Source organism: Megalobrama amblycephala, linkage group LG2, assembly GCF_018812025.1.
Source record: "Megalobrama amblycephala isolate DHTTF-2021 linkage group LG2, ASM1881202v1, whole genome shotgun sequence".
Classification (NCBI taxonomy): domain Eukaryota; kingdom Metazoa; phylum Chordata; class Actinopteri; order Cypriniformes; family Xenocyprididae; genus Megalobrama; species Megalobrama amblycephala.
Window position 1 is genome coordinate 6,998,869 of NC_063045.1, and position 18,763 is coordinate 7,017,631.

General features: G+C 34.9%; 1 protein-coding gene across 4 annotated transcripts; it reads right to left on the minus strand.

Annotated features, from left to right (window-relative positions):
* Positions 1 to 6,850: 6,850 nt before the first annotated feature.
* matk (megakaryocyte-associated tyrosine kinase) lies at positions 6,851 to 18,655 on the minus strand. 4 transcript variants are annotated; one of them, XM_048182332.1, is made up of 13 exons: positions 18,537 to 18,655; positions 17,746 to 17,812; positions 17,558 to 17,668; positions 16,101 to 16,216; positions 15,726 to 15,945; positions 12,228 to 12,321; positions 12,076 to 12,141; positions 11,481 to 11,580; positions 11,322 to 11,406; positions 11,162 to 11,235; positions 8,754 to 8,949; positions 8,479 to 8,565; positions 6,851 to 8,394 (listed from the first exon to the last, which is right to left on the minus strand). In XM_048182332.1, the coding sequence occupies exons 2-13, from the start codon at positions 17,752 to 17,754 to the stop codon at positions 8,215 to 8,217; spliced, it is 1,338 nt and encodes a 445-aa protein (XP_048038289.1). In that variant the 5' UTR covers positions 17,755 to 17,812; positions 18,537 to 18,655; the 3' UTR covers positions 6,851 to 8,214. The 4 variants fall into 4 exon arrangements, with proteins under 4 accessions (XP_048038289.1, XP_048038287.1, XP_048038288.1 ...); XM_048182330.1 differs by having other exon boundaries at positions 17,558 to 17,671; positions 18,537 to 18,651; XM_048182331.1 differs by having other exon boundaries at positions 17,558 to 17,671; positions 17,746 to 17,799; positions 18,537 to 18,623.
* Between the last annotated feature and the right edge of the window lie 108 nt (positions 18,656 to 18,763).

Here is an 18,763-nt window from a genome sequence, read left to right on the forward strand (position 1 = left end):
CCTTTTAAAATGTGCTAGACAGAAAAAAAAAAATGCACCTTTAAAACAAAATTTGGCCCCAAACCGAAATTTCGCATGGCATGTCAGGAGCCGTACCAAGACCTAAAATGAACCCACCTTGTTCAGAATGACTGACGTGCGTTTATCCCTCAGTGATGTCCTCCCTCAAGTCCCTGTTCTTCCTGACATCTTTTAGTAATCTGTAGATTAGCACATAAGACCCCTCTGCCGACCCAATAAATGCATGACTGTGTACAGTTCACCTGTACAGCGATTAACCAAACAACCATATGGAGGCTCACGCTGGAATCCATTGTTGTTTCCATCAGATTCTCACATAAATATGAATCTCTTTGTTCCCTAAAACAACATGCATGTTGATCATGACTGTGACAGGACCCCTGTGGGGGAGAGACTTAAAATGTGTGCCAGTTTAATTTAATCAATTTAACTTAACTCTTTAACCTTTTGCAGATTGAAACCAACGCAATTACTTGCAGCCAATTGCATAATGTGTAGTTAGATGCGTCAACAGTGTAACTTGCTAAACTAGTTATTGTGTAGCTGGTTTTGTAATTAGTGGCTCTTGCCAAATCAAGGGATAATGTGATTTCACCAAGTACATTATGTTCCTGGATCAACATCTTTTTTGATTCTGGAACAACAGTCCAATCAACCAGTCAGATTTGAGGGACAAGTTGACAGTTCGGTGCTTCTACTACAGTACATCATTTCTCTCTGATTTTAGGTTAGTTCAGGTTAGGACTGTTTTCAGCCAGGAATGTTGTTCCAGAATCAAAAAAATATGTTTTCTTGGCGAAATCTCTGTGATCCAAGTCAAGCATGTGTAACAGACGTAAGCTAGTAAGAGCTATGCGTGTAACAAACCTCACTCCCCTGATCTCAAGAGGCAATATAGCAACTGACGCTAGAGGTTGCAGCCTTTAGCCTCCTTGTTAGAGCATTCGACTCCCATGCGGACGGGCCTGGGCTTAAGTCCCACTTGGAGCAGGCAGGTGCGAACTAGAGGGGCTACATTGGTGCCGTGACCCGGGTGGGAGTGAGGTTTGGGGGGTGAGTGTAACAGATGTAGGGTAGTAAGAGCTGTGTGAGTAAACTTCACTCCCCTGATTTGAAGAGATGCTCTAGCAACTGAAGCTAGAGGTTGCAGCCTTTAGCCTCCTTGTTAGAGAGCGTCCGACTCCCATGCGGATGGGCCCGGGTTCAAGTCCTGCTTGGAGCAGGCAGGTACAAACTAGAGGGGCTACATTGGTGCCGTGACCTGGATGGTAGTGAGGTTTGGGGGGTGAGTGTAACAGACATAGGGTAGTAAGAGCTGTGTGAGTAAACTTCACTCCCCTGATTTCAAGAGATGCTCTAGCGACTGAAGCTAGAGGTTGCAGCCTTTAGCCTCCTTGTTAGAGAGCATCCGACTCCCATGCAGACGGGCCTGGGTTCAAGTCCCGCTTGGAGCAGGCAGGTGCGAACTAGAGGGGCTACATTGGTGCCGTGACCTGGATGTGAGTGAGGTTTGGGGGGTGAGTGTAACAGATGTAGGGTAGTAAGAGCTGTGTGAGTAAACTTCACTCCCCTGATTTCAAGAGATGCTCTAGCGACTAAAGCTAGAGGTTGCAGCCTTCAGCCTCCTTGTTAGAGAGCATCCGACTCCCATGCGGACGGGCCTGGGTTCAAGTCCCGCTTGGAGCAGGCAGGTGCGAACTAGAGGGGCTACACTGGTGCCGTGACCCGGGTGGGAGTGAGGTTTGGGGGGTGAGTGTAACAGACGTAGGGTAGGAAGAGCTGTGTGAGTAAACTTCACTCCCCTGATTTCAAGAGATGCTCTAGCGACTGAAGCTAGAGGTTGCAGCCTTTAGCCTCCTTGTTAGAGAGCGTCCGACTCCCATGCGGATGGGCCCGGGTTCAAGTCCCGCTTGGAGCAGGCAGGTGCAAACTAGAGGGGCTACATTGGTGCGGTGACCCGGATGGGAGTGAGGTTTTGGGGGGTGAGTGTAACAGATGTAGGCTAGGAAGAGCTGTGCGAGTAAACCTCACTCCCCTGATTTCAAGAGATGCTCTAGCGAATGAAGCTAGAGGTTGCAGCCTTTAGCCTCCTTGTTAGAGAACGTCCGACTCCCATGTGGACGGGCCCAGGTTCGCGTCCCCGCTTGGAGTGGGCATGTGCGAATTAGAGGGGGTACACAAGACTATTTAAAGTGTTTATAGCAGGGCTCGTCAATTGGCGGCCCGCAGGCCAAATCTAGCCCGCCATTCATCTTCATCCGGCCCGCAGCACCCCAATCTTCCTCCTCCTCTTTTCCTGGCAGTGCAGCTAAATTTGGTTAGATACGTGGCCGCAGTGGCGCATTCAGCATACGTACCATGGACACTCCTCTGACTGACCTGAGAAACGTTTTCCATGCAAATATTTCAGCAGTTATTATGCGTGTCCCGTATTTCTGTCGACATTCTTTTCCTTGAATTGGCCAAATGCACTTGCATAACGATCTGAAACGATTTGGATTCGTTTGGACCTCTCTGTCACCGAATCATCTGTAGATGTTTCTCAGTCAGTAACAAATACAGAACAAATAGCGCTGTTTTCATGTGTTTCACTAGTTTACCTTGAACCAGTGGATAACGGAACGAAAGTTTAAAGGAGCCGCGCGTTTATTCCCGGTCACCATTATTAAACAGTGTTGCGACATCAAGTGAGATTAGCATTTCAATTCGACACACACTTCTTGATTACAAACTACAAATCACTTGATGATTAAACTAGTTTTAAATCAGATGAAATAGCCTCAACATTCCCAACAAGACTGATGAGGAAAACAGGAGAAACGTGCCATGAATGAAGATAGAAGCCTTAAATCCTAAAATCACCCTTACAAACATTTACCATGAATGAACTGTAGTAAATTACCATGGTTTGTGGAAATGTGGAATATTTATATTGAAAACTATGTTATAGCCATTTATATTGCAATATTTATTAGGTGGGTAGGGCAATATATAATTCATGTCTTTGTTAAGGTGTCGTTTGTGCCTGTGTTTGGGCGTTTTTATATATAACATATCATAATATAATATAATTTGACAGTGGTAGTGAGTAGCCATGTACGGTTTTACCTGTGGTTACCAAGTCTCACTGTGAGAATATTTTCAATTAAGCCTAATACTTAATAAAATAATTTTTACCAATTAAGACTCCCCCTCCCGGCCCACCTTAACTTTTTGATTTGATAATCCGGCCCTCGAATGAAACTACTTGAAGAGCCCTGGTTTATTAGTTAATATTAGTGATCTCATCAAACCCTTCACACCAAGCACTAACTTTTGCTGTGTAACTCATCCAGATCTGTGCTCCAAACATGAATGATTCCTCAGATCTGTATAGTAACATACTGAAAACACCATGAGCAACTAAAAGAAAATAGAAAAATGTAGTTTTTGTTAGTAACACTGTTGATTATTAATGTCTTTTTAACAGATCTCAGAGCTTTCTGCTGTGTCAGTGACCGTTTCATGCCCTTAATGTGTGTTTCTGGCCTCAATTCACCCTGCAGGATCAAAAGACGGTTTACGTGCTCCGGCTATCTAGAGCCTCTTCACAGCCCAGGAAGAACAAGGTTAAACTTTCCTCCTTAACACTTAATCTGATACTCTTAACATTGTTAAAGCGGATATTCCTCGGGAGTCGCTGACGTACTTACACCTTTAATCTGCTGATTTGATGCCTCACCTGTCAGTCAAACAGATCTTCTCCACCCACCTTATTCTATAAGGGTCCACAGGCTCCTCCCACTCTGACATCACTGAGGAAATCTTTCCATGACTGTGAGAGAGAGATTAGAGCAGGGTGAATGTATAGACAAACACTTAAAACAGACGCATGACATTGTTAAAGAGCAATTTAAAGGGGCAGTTCACTGAAAAAAGAAAATGATTTCACTTACTCACCCTCAAGTCATTCTGAGTATCATAACAGTAGTTCATTTGACTTGTGAGCTATGTAGCTTTATGTGAGAAAGAGGGACAAATATAAATCATTATTCACTGAAAAACTGTTATTGGCTTTACTACTCCTTCTGATATTCATCTGCCGTTTTAAGGATGTTTGTTTTCAGTGTTTTCAAATACATTTACACACACACACACACACACACTACAATATATATTTTGCAGTGTAGTATCAGAGGAGACCAGCAGAGGGAAACACCAGCCAAGAGTCAGGGATGTGGCTGCTTTAATAAGATTAAATTAGATCAATTTATTAATGTTTGCTTTCTTAAAGCGTCGCTTTGCGCTGAATAGTCTCACTATTACTTAGAAAACCTCAAAAATGAATCTTTTAGTAAGATGAACAGTAACAGTCATGCTTGCCTTATAATTTGACAATCTCAAAATGAACGACTCTTGTTTTTTTTTTAATCCACTGCATCACGTTTATGTAAACATGCGCTAGATGGATGTGTTTGACCATATGCAAAAGACGGCTTTCTAAAAACATGGAGCTGAAGTTAAGTTCAACTTTGCATTTTCGAAATTGAAAATTTGAAATTATGAGATAAATGAAATTTACAAGTTATGAGAATGAGATAAAAAAAAAATGTATAACATATTTATGAGATAAAGCTAAAATGATGACAAGTTGAGATAAGTTGAAATTATGATATTTATATAAAATGATGACAAAGTTATAATTATGTCATAAAAAGTCATAGTTGACATACTAAGTCACAATTATGACCCATAAAAGACTATGGCATATGAAGTCAAAAATATGACAAGATGAAATTGACATAAAATTAAGAGAATTTTAAATTATGATAAAAAAACTTAGTATGTCAATTCTGACTTTTTATCCAAGTCACATTTATGACAAGTCATAATTATGGCATATAAATTCATAATTATGAGAGAGTCAAAATAAGTAAATTGTTGAAATTGAAATTGATAAAGTTGAAATTAAGAGATAAAATGAAATTATGATATGAAAATGACAGTTAAAATGATGACAGTTAATCTGAGATTAAAAAAAAAAATTGTGATAAAGTTGAAATTATGACAAATTGAAATTATGAGAAGTTGAAATTATAATATAAAAAATTGACAGTAGAAGTTATAACAAAAAGTTATAAATATGTGATGACAATTATGGCAATTAAAGTCCAAATTATGACAGGTTGAAATTGACATGAAAGTTATAATTATGAGAATGAGATAAAAAAAGTCCAAATTATGACAAAAAATATAACATTTATGAGATAAAGCTGAAAATATGACAAATTGAAATTGAGATATAAAAAAATTAAAGTAGAAATTAGGACAAAAAGTTACAATTATGTGATTAAAAAGTCATAGATGACATATTAAGTTTCAATTTTGACACTTAAAACACAATTATGAAAAAAACTATGGCATACGAAGTCAAAATTATGACAAGATGAAATTAAACTTAAAATTAAGAGATAAACTGAAATTATGATAAAAATTGACAGTCAAAATCATAGCTGTAATTATAAGATAAAAAGTCAAAAATTGACATACTAAGTCACAATTATGACACAAGTCATTATGAGAAGACAATTATGGCATACAAAGTCATAATTATGAGAGAGTCAAAATGATGAAATTAAAGTTGAAATTGATAAAAGGTTGAAATTAAGAGATAAAATGAAATGATGATATGAAAATGACAGCCAAAATGATGACCGTTAATCTGAGATAAATATATATTATGTGATAAAGTTTAAATTATGACGCTGAAACTATGAGAAGTTGAAATTATAAAACAGTAGAAATTATGACAAAAAGTTATAAATATGAGATGAGACAATATGGCAATTAAAGTAAACAATTATGAAACTGACTTAAAGTTGAAACTAAAGATAAGTTGAAATAATGATATAAAAGGAACTGACAGTGAAAATGATGACAGTTATAATTAGGAGATAAAAAGTCAATTATGAGTCACAATTATGACAAAGTAAATTATGATAAATGACAATATGACAATTAATAAATATGCTAAAGTCATAAACAGTTATGATATAAAGTAGAATTTATAACAGTTAACATTAAAAGGAAAAGAAAAAGTTGACTATCTTATGACAGTATGCATTAATTATGATTATGGGAAAAAAGTCTGACAACGCTCAGTTATATTCAGTCAGGACTTACATGTGACAGAGTTTCTACATAAGGCAAATCTCAACGTCATTTTCCAACCGTTTCCACTTTGCCTTGTGCATCTGACTCACTCAGAAATCACCCTTAGAAAACAAGATGTCTTTAATATCTCAGTCATTTCTCTAGATTCAACAAAGTTTGATGTGCTTCTAATAGAGTGAGCAGGACTGAGCCCGATCTGGAGTTATGAGAGCAGATTTGAGCACTTTGAACTCCCTTTTCACATAAACGACGTCAGGGCAGGACCTTTAAAATCATCTTTAAGAATTACACGTCATCCTGTTAGAGGATTTTAAAACGGAATAAAGAGGAAATTCAATCTGCCGACGGTCTCACGGGTGAGAGATAAACACGGGGTTTACAGACACAAATCATCGTTCATCGACAACAGATGCAAAAAGGCCCTAATCTGGATTGAAAATCAATGCAGTGCAAATACATGCAAAATCATTTCCCATGAGCCTTTGAGTCATTAATGGCATGACATGCCATTTCACTAAAGGAAATGTGCCTGTGCAAAATTCACCGCCATAATACAAGATTTCCTGCATTAATCTGAGTCTCTGGACACATTGCTGGACAATTACGGCACTAAACGAGAGCCGAACGCTAATCCCGAATAAACAAGCTGTTGTTGTAAAGATTGGAATAGAAGACGTCCTTAAGAAAAATTTATTACTGTTGTTACAATAAATAAATACATTTCTGAATTGAATATACATGAGCAGAAAGTCTCTTTTTCTACAGGACCTCATTGAGGACTGAAATCTTCTACACTTTAAAAAAGAATTGTTGGTTTAACTTAAAAAAGTAAGTTATTTTGTTGCCTTAAAGTTCACTGAAATAACGAAGGCGACTGGTTTAATCAACAGAAACTCAAAATATGATGTTATCTGAACCACATTAATTATTGAAGTTGATTTGATAAAAGAAAAAATGTGATAAATCATGAAAATTATTTTTTACAGTGTAGGAATAATGCATTTCACTGCTTGGGTGAAACCTGTCAAACATGAGTCTTATTTCACCCCAAAATTAACTGAAAACCAAAACATATTTTTAAAACCATTGTGACATTATTTTCATGACATTTAAGAACATTTCCACAAGAAAAAAAAATCTAACAAAATGTTTATGAAAAACAATGCTAAATTATATAAAGTCTTTACATAATGGGATTATTTGCATTATTTATTGCACTGCTTTACGTTATACTGATTTAAATAAAATAATAAAAAATGCAGTTGTTTTTGCAGTGTTTTAATAATTCAAATAATGTATAAAATAATAAAAATATGAAAACTTTTATATTAAAAAACTAAATATTAGAGCAATAGGAAACACTTCTAAGAAGTGAAAATAATTACATATTTTTTAAAACCATTGTGGCATTTAAGAACAATTCCACCCAAAAAATAAAAATAAAATAAAAAAATTAATTATATGTAAGATAATGCTAAATTATCTAATGTATTTACATAACGGGAGTATTTGCTGTACTGTTTTACTTTATATTGATTTAAATAAAATAAAATCATACAAAATCTGTAATCTAGTCTGTTTTACAGTGTATTAATAATTCAATAATTTATAAAAAAATAAAAAAATATAAAAAACCTAAATCAATAATATTACAGGACTACTTCTGAGGATAACTACTTTTTTAAAACATTTACATTATGATATTATTTGCTGTACTATTTATTTTATACTATTTTAAATCAAATAAATTCTGCATTACAGTCTATTAATAATAAAAAAAAATAAAATAAAATAAAAAAATATAAAAAACTAAATCAGTAATATTACTTTAATAGAAAACACTTTTGAGAATAATTAACTACAACTTTCAAGGACGGACTTAAAATGTTTTTCACTGTCATGCAAATACAATGGAGAAAAAAACTGCAAAAGTTTAGTTCATCTTATGATTTCAAGGTGAAATGCATCACCCAGTCAATATAAAGTGTGATCAATAATAAATTAAATCTACATTATACACATGTGAAGAGGTGATGAACATCAGGTGTGGTGTTTGCTCAGCTCTTTCTCCAGTCTGTCTCTGAGTTTGTGGAAGGACGGTCTCTTCTTGGGGTCCGTCTCCCAGCAGGACATCATGATGGCGTAGACGTCAGGAGGACATTCGTCCGGCGGCTCCATGCGGTATCCCTGATCCACGCGCTCCCTCACATCACTCACCGTCTGCCACAGAAACCACAATACATGATCAAACTCTAATGAAGGTGACGGCGAAATATCTTTATAGTGAGAGGGAAAGAAACGCACCATCTTGGGATACGGCTGTCGGCCGAAGGAGAAGATCTCCCACAGAAGCACTCCATAACTCCACACGTCTGACTGAGTGGAGAACTTCTACAGGAACAGAGCAAAGCGAGGTCAGGTGTAAAGGTGAGCTCTACTAGAACAGGTTTTCATGCTCAAATGTTCATTATTTTCCTCATATTCTCCATTGCTGTACATTCAGAAACTTTGACCCTGATATAGAGAATAACTGCTGGAGGGACTTTACAGACATCAATATTTCATCCAGCTCCTCTCACCTTGCTCTTCAGGGCTTCGGGTGCCGTCCACTTGACGGGTAACTTTGAGTTGTCGGTTGCCGTTGAACTGACCTTGGCCAGACCGAAATCGCTGATTTTGGCGACGCCGTCCTCCGACACGAGGATGTTGCGTCCGGCGAGGTCTCGGTGCAGGAGCTTCTTTGACTCCAGGTGCTCCATACCTTCACAAACATCTCTGAGAAAAACACAGAAACAAAACCTCCGTCACGGATTCACATTTCTATACGTTACATTTCTAATGTTTTTACATAAAAATCACATGAGACTATGGGAGAATTGCATGTAAACACGTTCATTTATTTTTAGAAAAATAAATAAATAAATAAATAAATAAAATGTTATTCTAAGTTCTTTTTAATAAGTAAAAAACAAAAATGAATACCAAAAATTGCACAAAATAAGGGAAATATATACAGTACAGTCCAAAAGTTTGGAACCACTAAGATTTTTAATGTTTTTAAAAGAAGTTTCTTCTGCTCACCAAGGCTACATTTATTTAATTAAAAATACAGTAAAAAACAGTAATATTGTGAAATATTATTACAATTTCAAATAACTGTTTTCTATTTGAATATATTTCACAAAGTAATTTATTCCTGTGATCAAAGCTGAATTTTCAGCATCATTACTCCAGTCTTCAGTGTCACATGATCCTTCAGAAATCATTCTAATATGCTGATCTGCTGCTCAAGAAACATTTAATGTGTACAATTGTACAAAATATATGTGTACAATATTTTTTTTCAGGATTATTTGATGAATAGAAAGTTCAAAAGAACAGTGTTTATCTGAAATCTAATCTTTTGTAACATTATAAATGTCTTTACTGCCACTTTTGATTGATTTAATGCATCCTTGCTGAATAAAAGTATTCATTTCTTTAATTTCTTTTCAAAAAAATAAAAATGAAAATTCTTACTGACCCCAAACTTTTGAACGGAAGTGTATAATGCTACAGAAGCTTTGTATTTCAGATAAATGCTGTTCTTTTGAACTTTCTATTCATCAAGGAATCCTGAAAAAAAAAGTACACAACTGTTTTCAACATTGAAAATAATCATAAATGTTTATTGAGCAGCAGATCATCATATTAGAGTGATTTCTGAAGGATCATGTGACACTGAAGACTGGAGTAACGATGCTGAAAATTCAGCTTTGCATCACAGGAATAAATTACTTTGTCAAATATATTTAAATAGTACACAGTTATTTTAAATTGTAATAATATTTCACAATATTACTGTTTTTTACTGTATTTTTAATTAAATAAATGTAGCCTTGGTGAGCAGACGAAACTTCTTTTAAAAACATTAAAAATCTTAGTGGTTCCAAACTTTTGGACTGTACTGTGTATATATATATATATATATATATATATATATATATATATATATATATATATATATATATATATATATATATATATATATAAAATATTCTTAATATCATAATACCAAAAAACAGCACCTTTATAAAAAATTAATTCTTATAACATAATACAAAATAACTTTAATAAATGATAAATAAATAATAAATTTAAGCCTTTTTAAAATAAAAATTACTTAATTCTTACTACTATAATAACAGAAATTGTACAAAATAAGAAAATAAAGGCTATTCTCAATAAATTAATACATAATAATAAATAAATAGAAAATAAATGAATAAAATAAACATTTTAAATAAATAAAATATTTTTTTCTAACATAATCCCCAAAATAGCACAAAATAACAAAAAAATGCTATAAATTGTTTTAATATAAAAAAAAATAAAATACAAAACAACAATAATAATAATAACAGTAAATGGAAAATAAATAAATAAAATAATTTTTACCAACATAATCCCAAAAATAGCACAAAATAAGAAAAAAAAAAGCTATAAATTTAATTCTCTTTACCTAAAAACAAAACAATAATAATAAATTGAAATTAATTTATTTGTTTAAGTTTTTAAAATAAAATAAAATAATTTTCACTATTATACCAAAAAAGCAAAATTAAGCACCCCCCCCCAGCCCCCCCTCCCCCCAAATAAAATCATTCTTATTACCATATTGCAAAACAAAAATAATAATATTATCAATAATAATAACAATAATAATAATAATCCTGTGTGTCTGGGCATTTTTCTTAACTTGACTAAGTGATAACTCTTGATACATAAATAAAAATAATGTACTTTTAAATAATATTTGCATTTAGGTGATGAGAACCTAAAATGAGTAAAAAATGTGTTTAATGTGTTTAAAAAAATAAATAATTTTGATTTTCTTTATGCAGAATGTAATTTCTTATTTCTCTTTCTATATTTAATGGTTGCACTGATTTACTGTATTGTAAGTGAATGTTTTATCTGAAGTTAGTGTACTGTTGTGACCTCTTACAGTGCGAAGCGCAGCAGCTGAGTCTCACTTACGGCGAAACGTCCTCGTGTGCGGAGGAAATTCACCAGATTGCCCTGTGACGACACACAATCATCAGAACACACGCACTCATTTACTACAGGACAAATGACATTCTTCTGACACACAAACACAGCTGTACCTTCGTCATTAACTCTGTGACGATGTGAAGTCCGTTGTGAAGAATCACCCCTAATAACTGCACCAGATTCTTATGATGGAGATTTCTGGAGAAGAGGATATTATATTTGTGTATATATTTTAGACATACAGGAGGTGACGGGCGAGGAAATGCTCTTACGTCATGACCGATGTCTCTTCGAGGAAGGCCTGAGCGGTTACGTCACATTTGATGTTCTTCACAGCGACTCTCTGACCTGCGTATTCGCCCTCGAACACGGCTGAGATATCAACATGAGCGTCACATTAGCTGATCCAGCTGCGTTATGCCACATCAAACTAAATACATTTTCAGCCACCATGTTTATATGATTTGCATGTGTATATCAATATATCATCTAAACAACTGTAGTACAGCTGATGCTTTTGTCATTTTTAGTTAAATGGAAAAAAAAAAAAAAAATATATATATATATATATATATATATATATATATATATATATATATATATAAATATAAATGATCATATTTAGGAAATAAAAAATAACCATATTTATTCCTGAGATGCTAACTGGACACCACTCACTGATTTTAACACAACATAATGAGGTCATGTGACATACAGTAGAATACAGTACTACTAAAATTTTAAGCTTTCCAGTTAGTGTGCAGTGTGTTAGTGCTCTATTCCCAATCCCAGCTCATGTCTTGTTCAAATGCTGCTCTCTAGTGGTTCTCTGAGAGAACTACATGTAAATACAGAAGAAAAGCGTACCACCAAACTCGCCCTCTCCGATGACCTCTCCTAACGTCAGCTTCGAGAGATCCAGAAGCCAGCCAGCTGCGAAACAGAGCGAGATTTCCTGCATTAAACTACTAGAAATCAATCTTCAAGGATTTCTGGACCTCTATTGCATTAACTCTTACATTTCAACAGCTTTGTCTCGGCAGATTTAGTTCCTTCCTTCTTCTTGGGTTTCAGCAGAACAGTAGCGATGGCTCCTCGATTTTTGCTGTAAAACTGCAACAACGAACACAGCGTTGTTAAATCAGTGTATGATGCAATACTTCTTCTAAATCATGTTTCAAAAAGTAAAAAAATTAATGTAACACCACATAGCCACTCAAAAAATGGCCTAAAAATAAATCTATTATATAATAATAATAATAATAATATCACACCACAAAAACGTGATTAAAGATGGTAAAAATGACCCCCCCCCCTTCAAAAAAAAAGAAAAAAAAGAAAAAAAAGAAAAGAAATGTAAAAGTGAAAAACATCCCAAAACTGTATGTGAATAAAAATGAAATAAAGAAATTACATTAAAAAAAAAAGCTAAAAGGTGATCAAAAATAGCCAAAAATAATTGCAACATCACATAGCCACTCAAAATAAAATATAAAAATAAAAAAGGAAAAATGGCCTAAAAATAAATGTTATTTAATACCTTCGGATATTATATATATCCGAAGGTATTAAATGTGAAAGTGAAAAACATCCCAAAACTGTTCGTGAATAAAAATAAAATAGAACCTGAAATAAAACATTACAATAAAAATTACTGGGAAAGAAGGAATTTTACAATAAAATTTTACATAAAAGCTAAAAAGTGTTAAAAAAATAGCCACAAAAAAAATGTAAAAATAAATACAATAATGTAACATCACATAGCCACTGAAAAACTGTAATAAAAAAATGAAAAATTGCCTAAAAAAAAATGTTACAAACTCAATGTTTGAATATCGAATATTTGTTGCACCACAAAAGATGATTAAAATGGTGAAAAAGAAAATGCCAACGTGAAAGTGAAAAACATCCCAAACATGTGTGTGAATAAAAATTTAATAAAACTGAAATAAAACATTACAATAAAAATGACTGGGGAAAAAAAGGAATTTTACAATAAAAACTACTTTAAAAAAAGCTAAAAGGTGATCAAAAATAGCCAAAATAAAATAATTTTAAAAACCCTTAATATGCACATTATATAAAATACTAATTTGTTTACACCTGTAACGACTGAGACAAATCAGACACAATAATTTGTCCTATTTAACAAATAATCTTTAAAACTCACTCTGCAGGGCAAGGGCCTCAGTTACCATGGACCATCTGATAAGGTTTTTACGATCGGAAAGAATTTTGTAGAGACTCTGACTTAATTCTTTCTAAAGAAGGACAAATAAACCCATTCAATCCTATATATTCTATATATAACCATGTGAGAAATGTATAAACATGTATCCAATTTTCCCCTCTCATGATTTTCCTTTTATAGGGTTTGGCCTATGTATTAATTCTCTCTTTTGAACTTCTTTGTATTAATGTTTCAGAGTTGCATACTACTGTATGGTTAACTAAAATCACATGGGTAGCATGTTTGGTATCGATGGACTCCAACTTTTTGTTTGGTAATTTATGTAACATGTTGCTAACTCTGTGACACATTAGTGTTACAAGAATCTTTAATAGTTTCTTCTTCAAAAACTCAGCCAGTTTAAGCATGCTCAAAACAATGGCTCGTAATAAGCCCTCACAGAGGCGTTCTGCCGCTCGGAAATTCAACCTTCTCATTGGTCAGGTCAACCCTGAGAGGTGTAACTTCTGCCAGACCTTAAAAGCCACCGCACAATGCTCCTCCCTCTCTCTTGCTGATCCGACCGAAACTGCATCTGTGGGAGGTTCTGCCTGTGGGCCTGCCTCTCCACCATGTGCGTAACCCAGGGAGAAAGAACTCTTTCCAACTACAAAAGTATAATGAACAGCTTAAGTTGCTTCATATTTCTTCACCCAGTGCAGAAGATACTGATTACAACTTCAGATCGAACCATCAAGGATTTCTCCTCAGCCTGCAGATCCAATGCTCCTCAACTGCTAAAGGCATTTTGCAAGTATCGCACATTTGAACACTAAACAGCGATTTAGTATTAATTTGTGAACCACCTTTGTTAGCAAAAGTGCTTTATTACTGAGAACACTGATGGTCCTTCCACCTTGTTTAATTGACCCTACGCAAAGACCCGCCCCCCTTAGTTACTGTTGCTTTGTCCGACTAGCCATGGCGCCGTCACGACACACAGAGTGAAAAATACATCGCGGAGCAAAGAGGACACTGACAACACGTCGACAGACAAGACAGAGCAGGTTACTTATGATATTAAACAAAGTCCCAGCTTTCAAACTGTGTAATTTTTTAAGAAATTCAAACAATAAAAAATGTTTTGTGGCTCTTTAATGTGTCGTGACAGATCGCTGTAGCGCCTCAGCTCAAGCGGCTCGTGAACCGATCATCTCTTCCTACTAGTTAATTTATAGCATTAAGTAAACATGAATGAACATCAGAAGGAATGTTGTTTCAAACACGGAAAGATATCGACGTCAATTTTTCAAGTTCAAGTCCACCGAGGTTAATCTTCTAACTCCTGACTGCTTTGTCGGACAAAATGGCGGATTCGGCATTATGATTGGTTAGATTGCTTGTCAATTAAACTCCCAGCGAAGGGTCAATTGACTTCTCCATAGCTCCTTTTCCTGTTCCCACTTCGGTTTCACTCTATCACTTATCATTTACCCATGTACATGTGACTTGTGTGTATGTATGTGTTTGTTAATTTAGTTATGTGTTCGTGATTTAGTTAATAAAACTTGTGTTTTATGACTCCCTGTCTGCAATAAATTGGCTCTTAAATGATTTTGATTTTGCTACCAGCTCTAAGTGCTGTAAATGGTAAGAAAGAATTATTTTTCTGTGGCCATGAAAAATACCCTTCTCTTAGAATTAATTATAATCAATACTGAGTGTTCACAAAGTTAAACTGATTGATTAATTGTAATTTTAATGTAGCTACATCAAGTTAATCTGATTAACTGATTCAAATACTCATAATTAATAATCATAATAAGTTATGAATAATTATTAATATTTCTCATTTGAGCTAATTTGCTATACACCGCATGACGTTTTAACTGCAGAAAAACTAAAAGTTGGAAATAAATGGTGTAAATGGCCAAAAAACTGAAATGAAACTGAAAATTACCTGAAAAAAAAAGTTTGAAACTAATGAATTGACAATAATAATAATCTGATCAAAAATAGCCCCAAAATAATAAAAACCCTCAATACATTAAATAAAATATGCTGCCACACTGCATCACTTCTTGACTGCCAAAAAAGTTAAGGGGGAAAAAAACTAGCAAACCAAAAAAATCATTCTGAAATGTAAAATATGACCCAATAATAATCATGCAACATCACACAGCCTTAAAAAGTCCCTAAAAAGTCTTAAAAACATCTGACTATGACCACAGGCGAGTACCCTGGTGTTGTTTCCCCTTCAAAACCACAGGACACCAGCAGCGCGGATGTGTCACTGGAAACCGAGATAAATGAAGAAATGCAGGCTAAAAATGGCCACTTGACGCACCTCTATCATGTCAATGAGGTTGTAGAAGAACTCCTTGTTGTCGATGGTCAGTTTGTTGTTTTGGAAGATGACCCGGTAGTGGAAGACCTTCTGGTGAAAGCAGACGCACAGCACAAAATCGCCGAGGTGCCGAACGGACTCTCGCACCAAGAAAAGCCCGTCGTCCATGGGCTTGAGTTTGCAGACGGCTTGCAGTCCTGATATCTTGCCGTGAAACCATCTGCAAAGAGCATCAGAGAAGGTTGAAGACACTGTGAAGTGTACATGCCCTATTTTCAGCCCAGCTAACATCAACCACATCCTTTCTGTTTGTAACGTAACAACAATAACTTTAAGAGCTTGTTCCTCATAGTAATTCATATGTCGGTCACTTACGGCATAAGGCTCAATTTTGGGTCTATACGGAGGGCTTCCCTTTCTCTGAAGTTTGAACCCGAAACCAGCCCTTCGTCTCCTGTTGTGTTATGTCTGGCTCTGTATTCTCCTTTTCTCTGAAAACATATTTTAGTGAAAAGGTCTGTTAAAGGATTAGTCCACTTTCAAATAAAATTTTCCTGATAATTTACTCACCCCCATGTCATACAAGATGTTCATGTCTTTCTTTCTTCAGTCGAAAAGAAATGAAGGTTTTTGATGAAAACATTCTAGGATTATTCTCCTTATAACGGACTTCAATGGCCTCCAAAATTACAGTTTCAGTGCAGCTTCAAAGGGCTTCAAACGATACCAGACGAGGAATAAGGGTCTTATCTAGTGAAACGATCGGTCATTTTCTAAAAAATTTAACTGTATATGCTTTATAAACACAAATGATCGCCTTCCAAGTGTTTCCACCAAAATCGCACTTTTGTATTCTTCAAAAAGCTTACGCTGTATGTCCTACGCCTTCCCTATTCTACTTACGGAACAAACGCTGTGGCAGTTTCATTTTTTCCGTAAGTAGAATAGGGAAGGCGTATGACATACAGCATAAGCTTTTTGAAGAATACGAAAGAAGCACTTGGAAGGCAATCATTTGTGTTTGTAAAGCATATACATTTACATTTTTTCGAAAATGACCGATCGTTTCTCTAGATAAGACCCTTATTCGTCGTCTGGTATTGTTTAAAGCTCTTTGAAGCTGCACTGAAACTGTAATTTTGACCTTCAACCATTTGGAGGCCATTGAAGTCCACTATAAGGGGAATAATCCTGGAAGGTTTTCATCAAAAACCTTAATTTCTTTTTGACTGAAGAAAGAAAGACATGAACATCTTGGATGACATGGGGGTGAGTAAATTATCAGGAAAAGTTTATTTAAAAAAGTGAACTAATCCTTTAAAGGGATAGTAAATAGGCCCCATTGACTTCTGTATTTTTTTTTTTTTGGGGGGGGGGGGGGGATACTATGGAAGTCAATGGAGTCCATCAAATGTTTGTTTACCAACATTCTTCAAAATATCTTCTTTTGTGTTCAGCAGAAGAAAGAAATTCATACTAGGTTTGGAACAACTTGAGGGGGAGTAAATGATGACAGAATTTTCGTTTTTTGGGTGAACTATCACTTTAACGACAAGAACTAGCGTCCACACCAACGGTTCTGTTTATCAAGCGCGCCATTTGACGTCCGTCTCTTTAAATGTTCGCGCTCTTTAAAGTCATGTGGATTCTGATTGGCTGTAAAAAAAAAAAAAAAAAAAAAAAAAAAAAAAAAAAATTCTCGTTAATCAGCTTTAAAAAAAGTTTTAAAAGTGATTTCATCCCCTCTGTGTCGGTATCGTTATGTTTTAGACTTCCATATTCTCATAGAATTATCGATTATTGAAACGTTAGAAGTAAGCTGCTTATTTTACCGTTCCAGGCCCCACGAGAGTCAAGATATCGCCTTTGTGATACAGTATTTCCCCAGCTTTAGGTTTGCTGTTCTCCTTTTTGGCGACGCACTGCGTACCCGCCGTCCAGTTCTTCTAGAATAAGCAATGACAGACGTGAGGTGAGAACATTGATGTGTTGGCTAACATTTAACAAAAATCTCGCTTACCATGGCCATGTTTTTACAGAGCACCGAAGATCAGCAGCTCTTCGGAACTTGAATCTGTTCGAGAAGACTGAGGTAAAAAGCGAATAAATGGCGCTGACGTACTTTCATCATGTTACAGCAGTGTATCGAGATGCTAAAAATGAACTTCACTCTACACAGGCACAAAAATAAAATGCAAAAAAGTATACATGTCCCAAAAGTTAATTTACAAAACTCGATGCACATTGAATTGAATAATACATTTGTCACTGCTAAAAGTGATTAAAAATGGTAGAAAAATACGTTTTTTGTTAATAAATCGTTACACATTAATAAAAACTAACGTTAATAAAAACGTCTCATCACATTTAAAAAAACAAACAAACAAAAAAGCTATAAAAGGTGATCAAAATAGCTCAAACCAAACCACAATAGGCCTACACACAAGAACTACTTAACACAGCATGACACCCTGACTGCAAAAAAGCTAAAAGATTATTTAAAATGGTTAAAATACTCAACAAGATGTGAAAAGGCCCCAAAATATATATTAAAAACATAAAAACACCACTTAGCTGCAAAAAAGAATGCCCCAAAACATTAAGAAACATTAAATGTATAAAAAAAAATGCAAAAAAGCTAAAATGCAATGCAAATGTAAAAAAAAAAAAAAAAGGTAGTTAAAATAAACACACAAAATATTTTTCATAAAAACGTCAATAGAAATATTTCTAAACCCCATAACAGTGCTGTATAAAATTATAACCAACTAAAAATGTATTCTTGATGTTTTCAAGTTTCATTTCACTCACCAGTAGGACTTGGTTTGGATACCACAAGAGTGTTGCTGGTGTTAGTAGTACATGTGAGTGGTTATACACTCATCAGAGCTTATTACACACCCTCACTTCCTCCTGATATGCATGTTGCAGCTCTGACGTGTTTTTCCACCCCCTTTATGACCATACATGATGGCAAAAATATAATGCAAAAAAAATAACAGCTGACTCGCTTCACCTCGAGCCAAACAGACACAGAT

What these genes read in the sequence shown, in the direction of transcription:
- matk (XM_048182330.1), bottom strand. An exon ending in CTCTCGTGGGGCCTGGAACG is followed by an intron (nt 16,217 to 17,557) that starts GTAAAATAAGCA and finishes ATATGTTTTCAG; the next exon opens with AGAAAAGGAGAATACAGAGC. An exon ending in CGGAGAGGGCGAGTTTGGTG is followed by an intron (nt 11,581 to 12,075) that starts GTACGCTTTTCT and finishes TTGATATCTCAG; the next exon opens with CCGTGTTCGAGGGCGAATAC.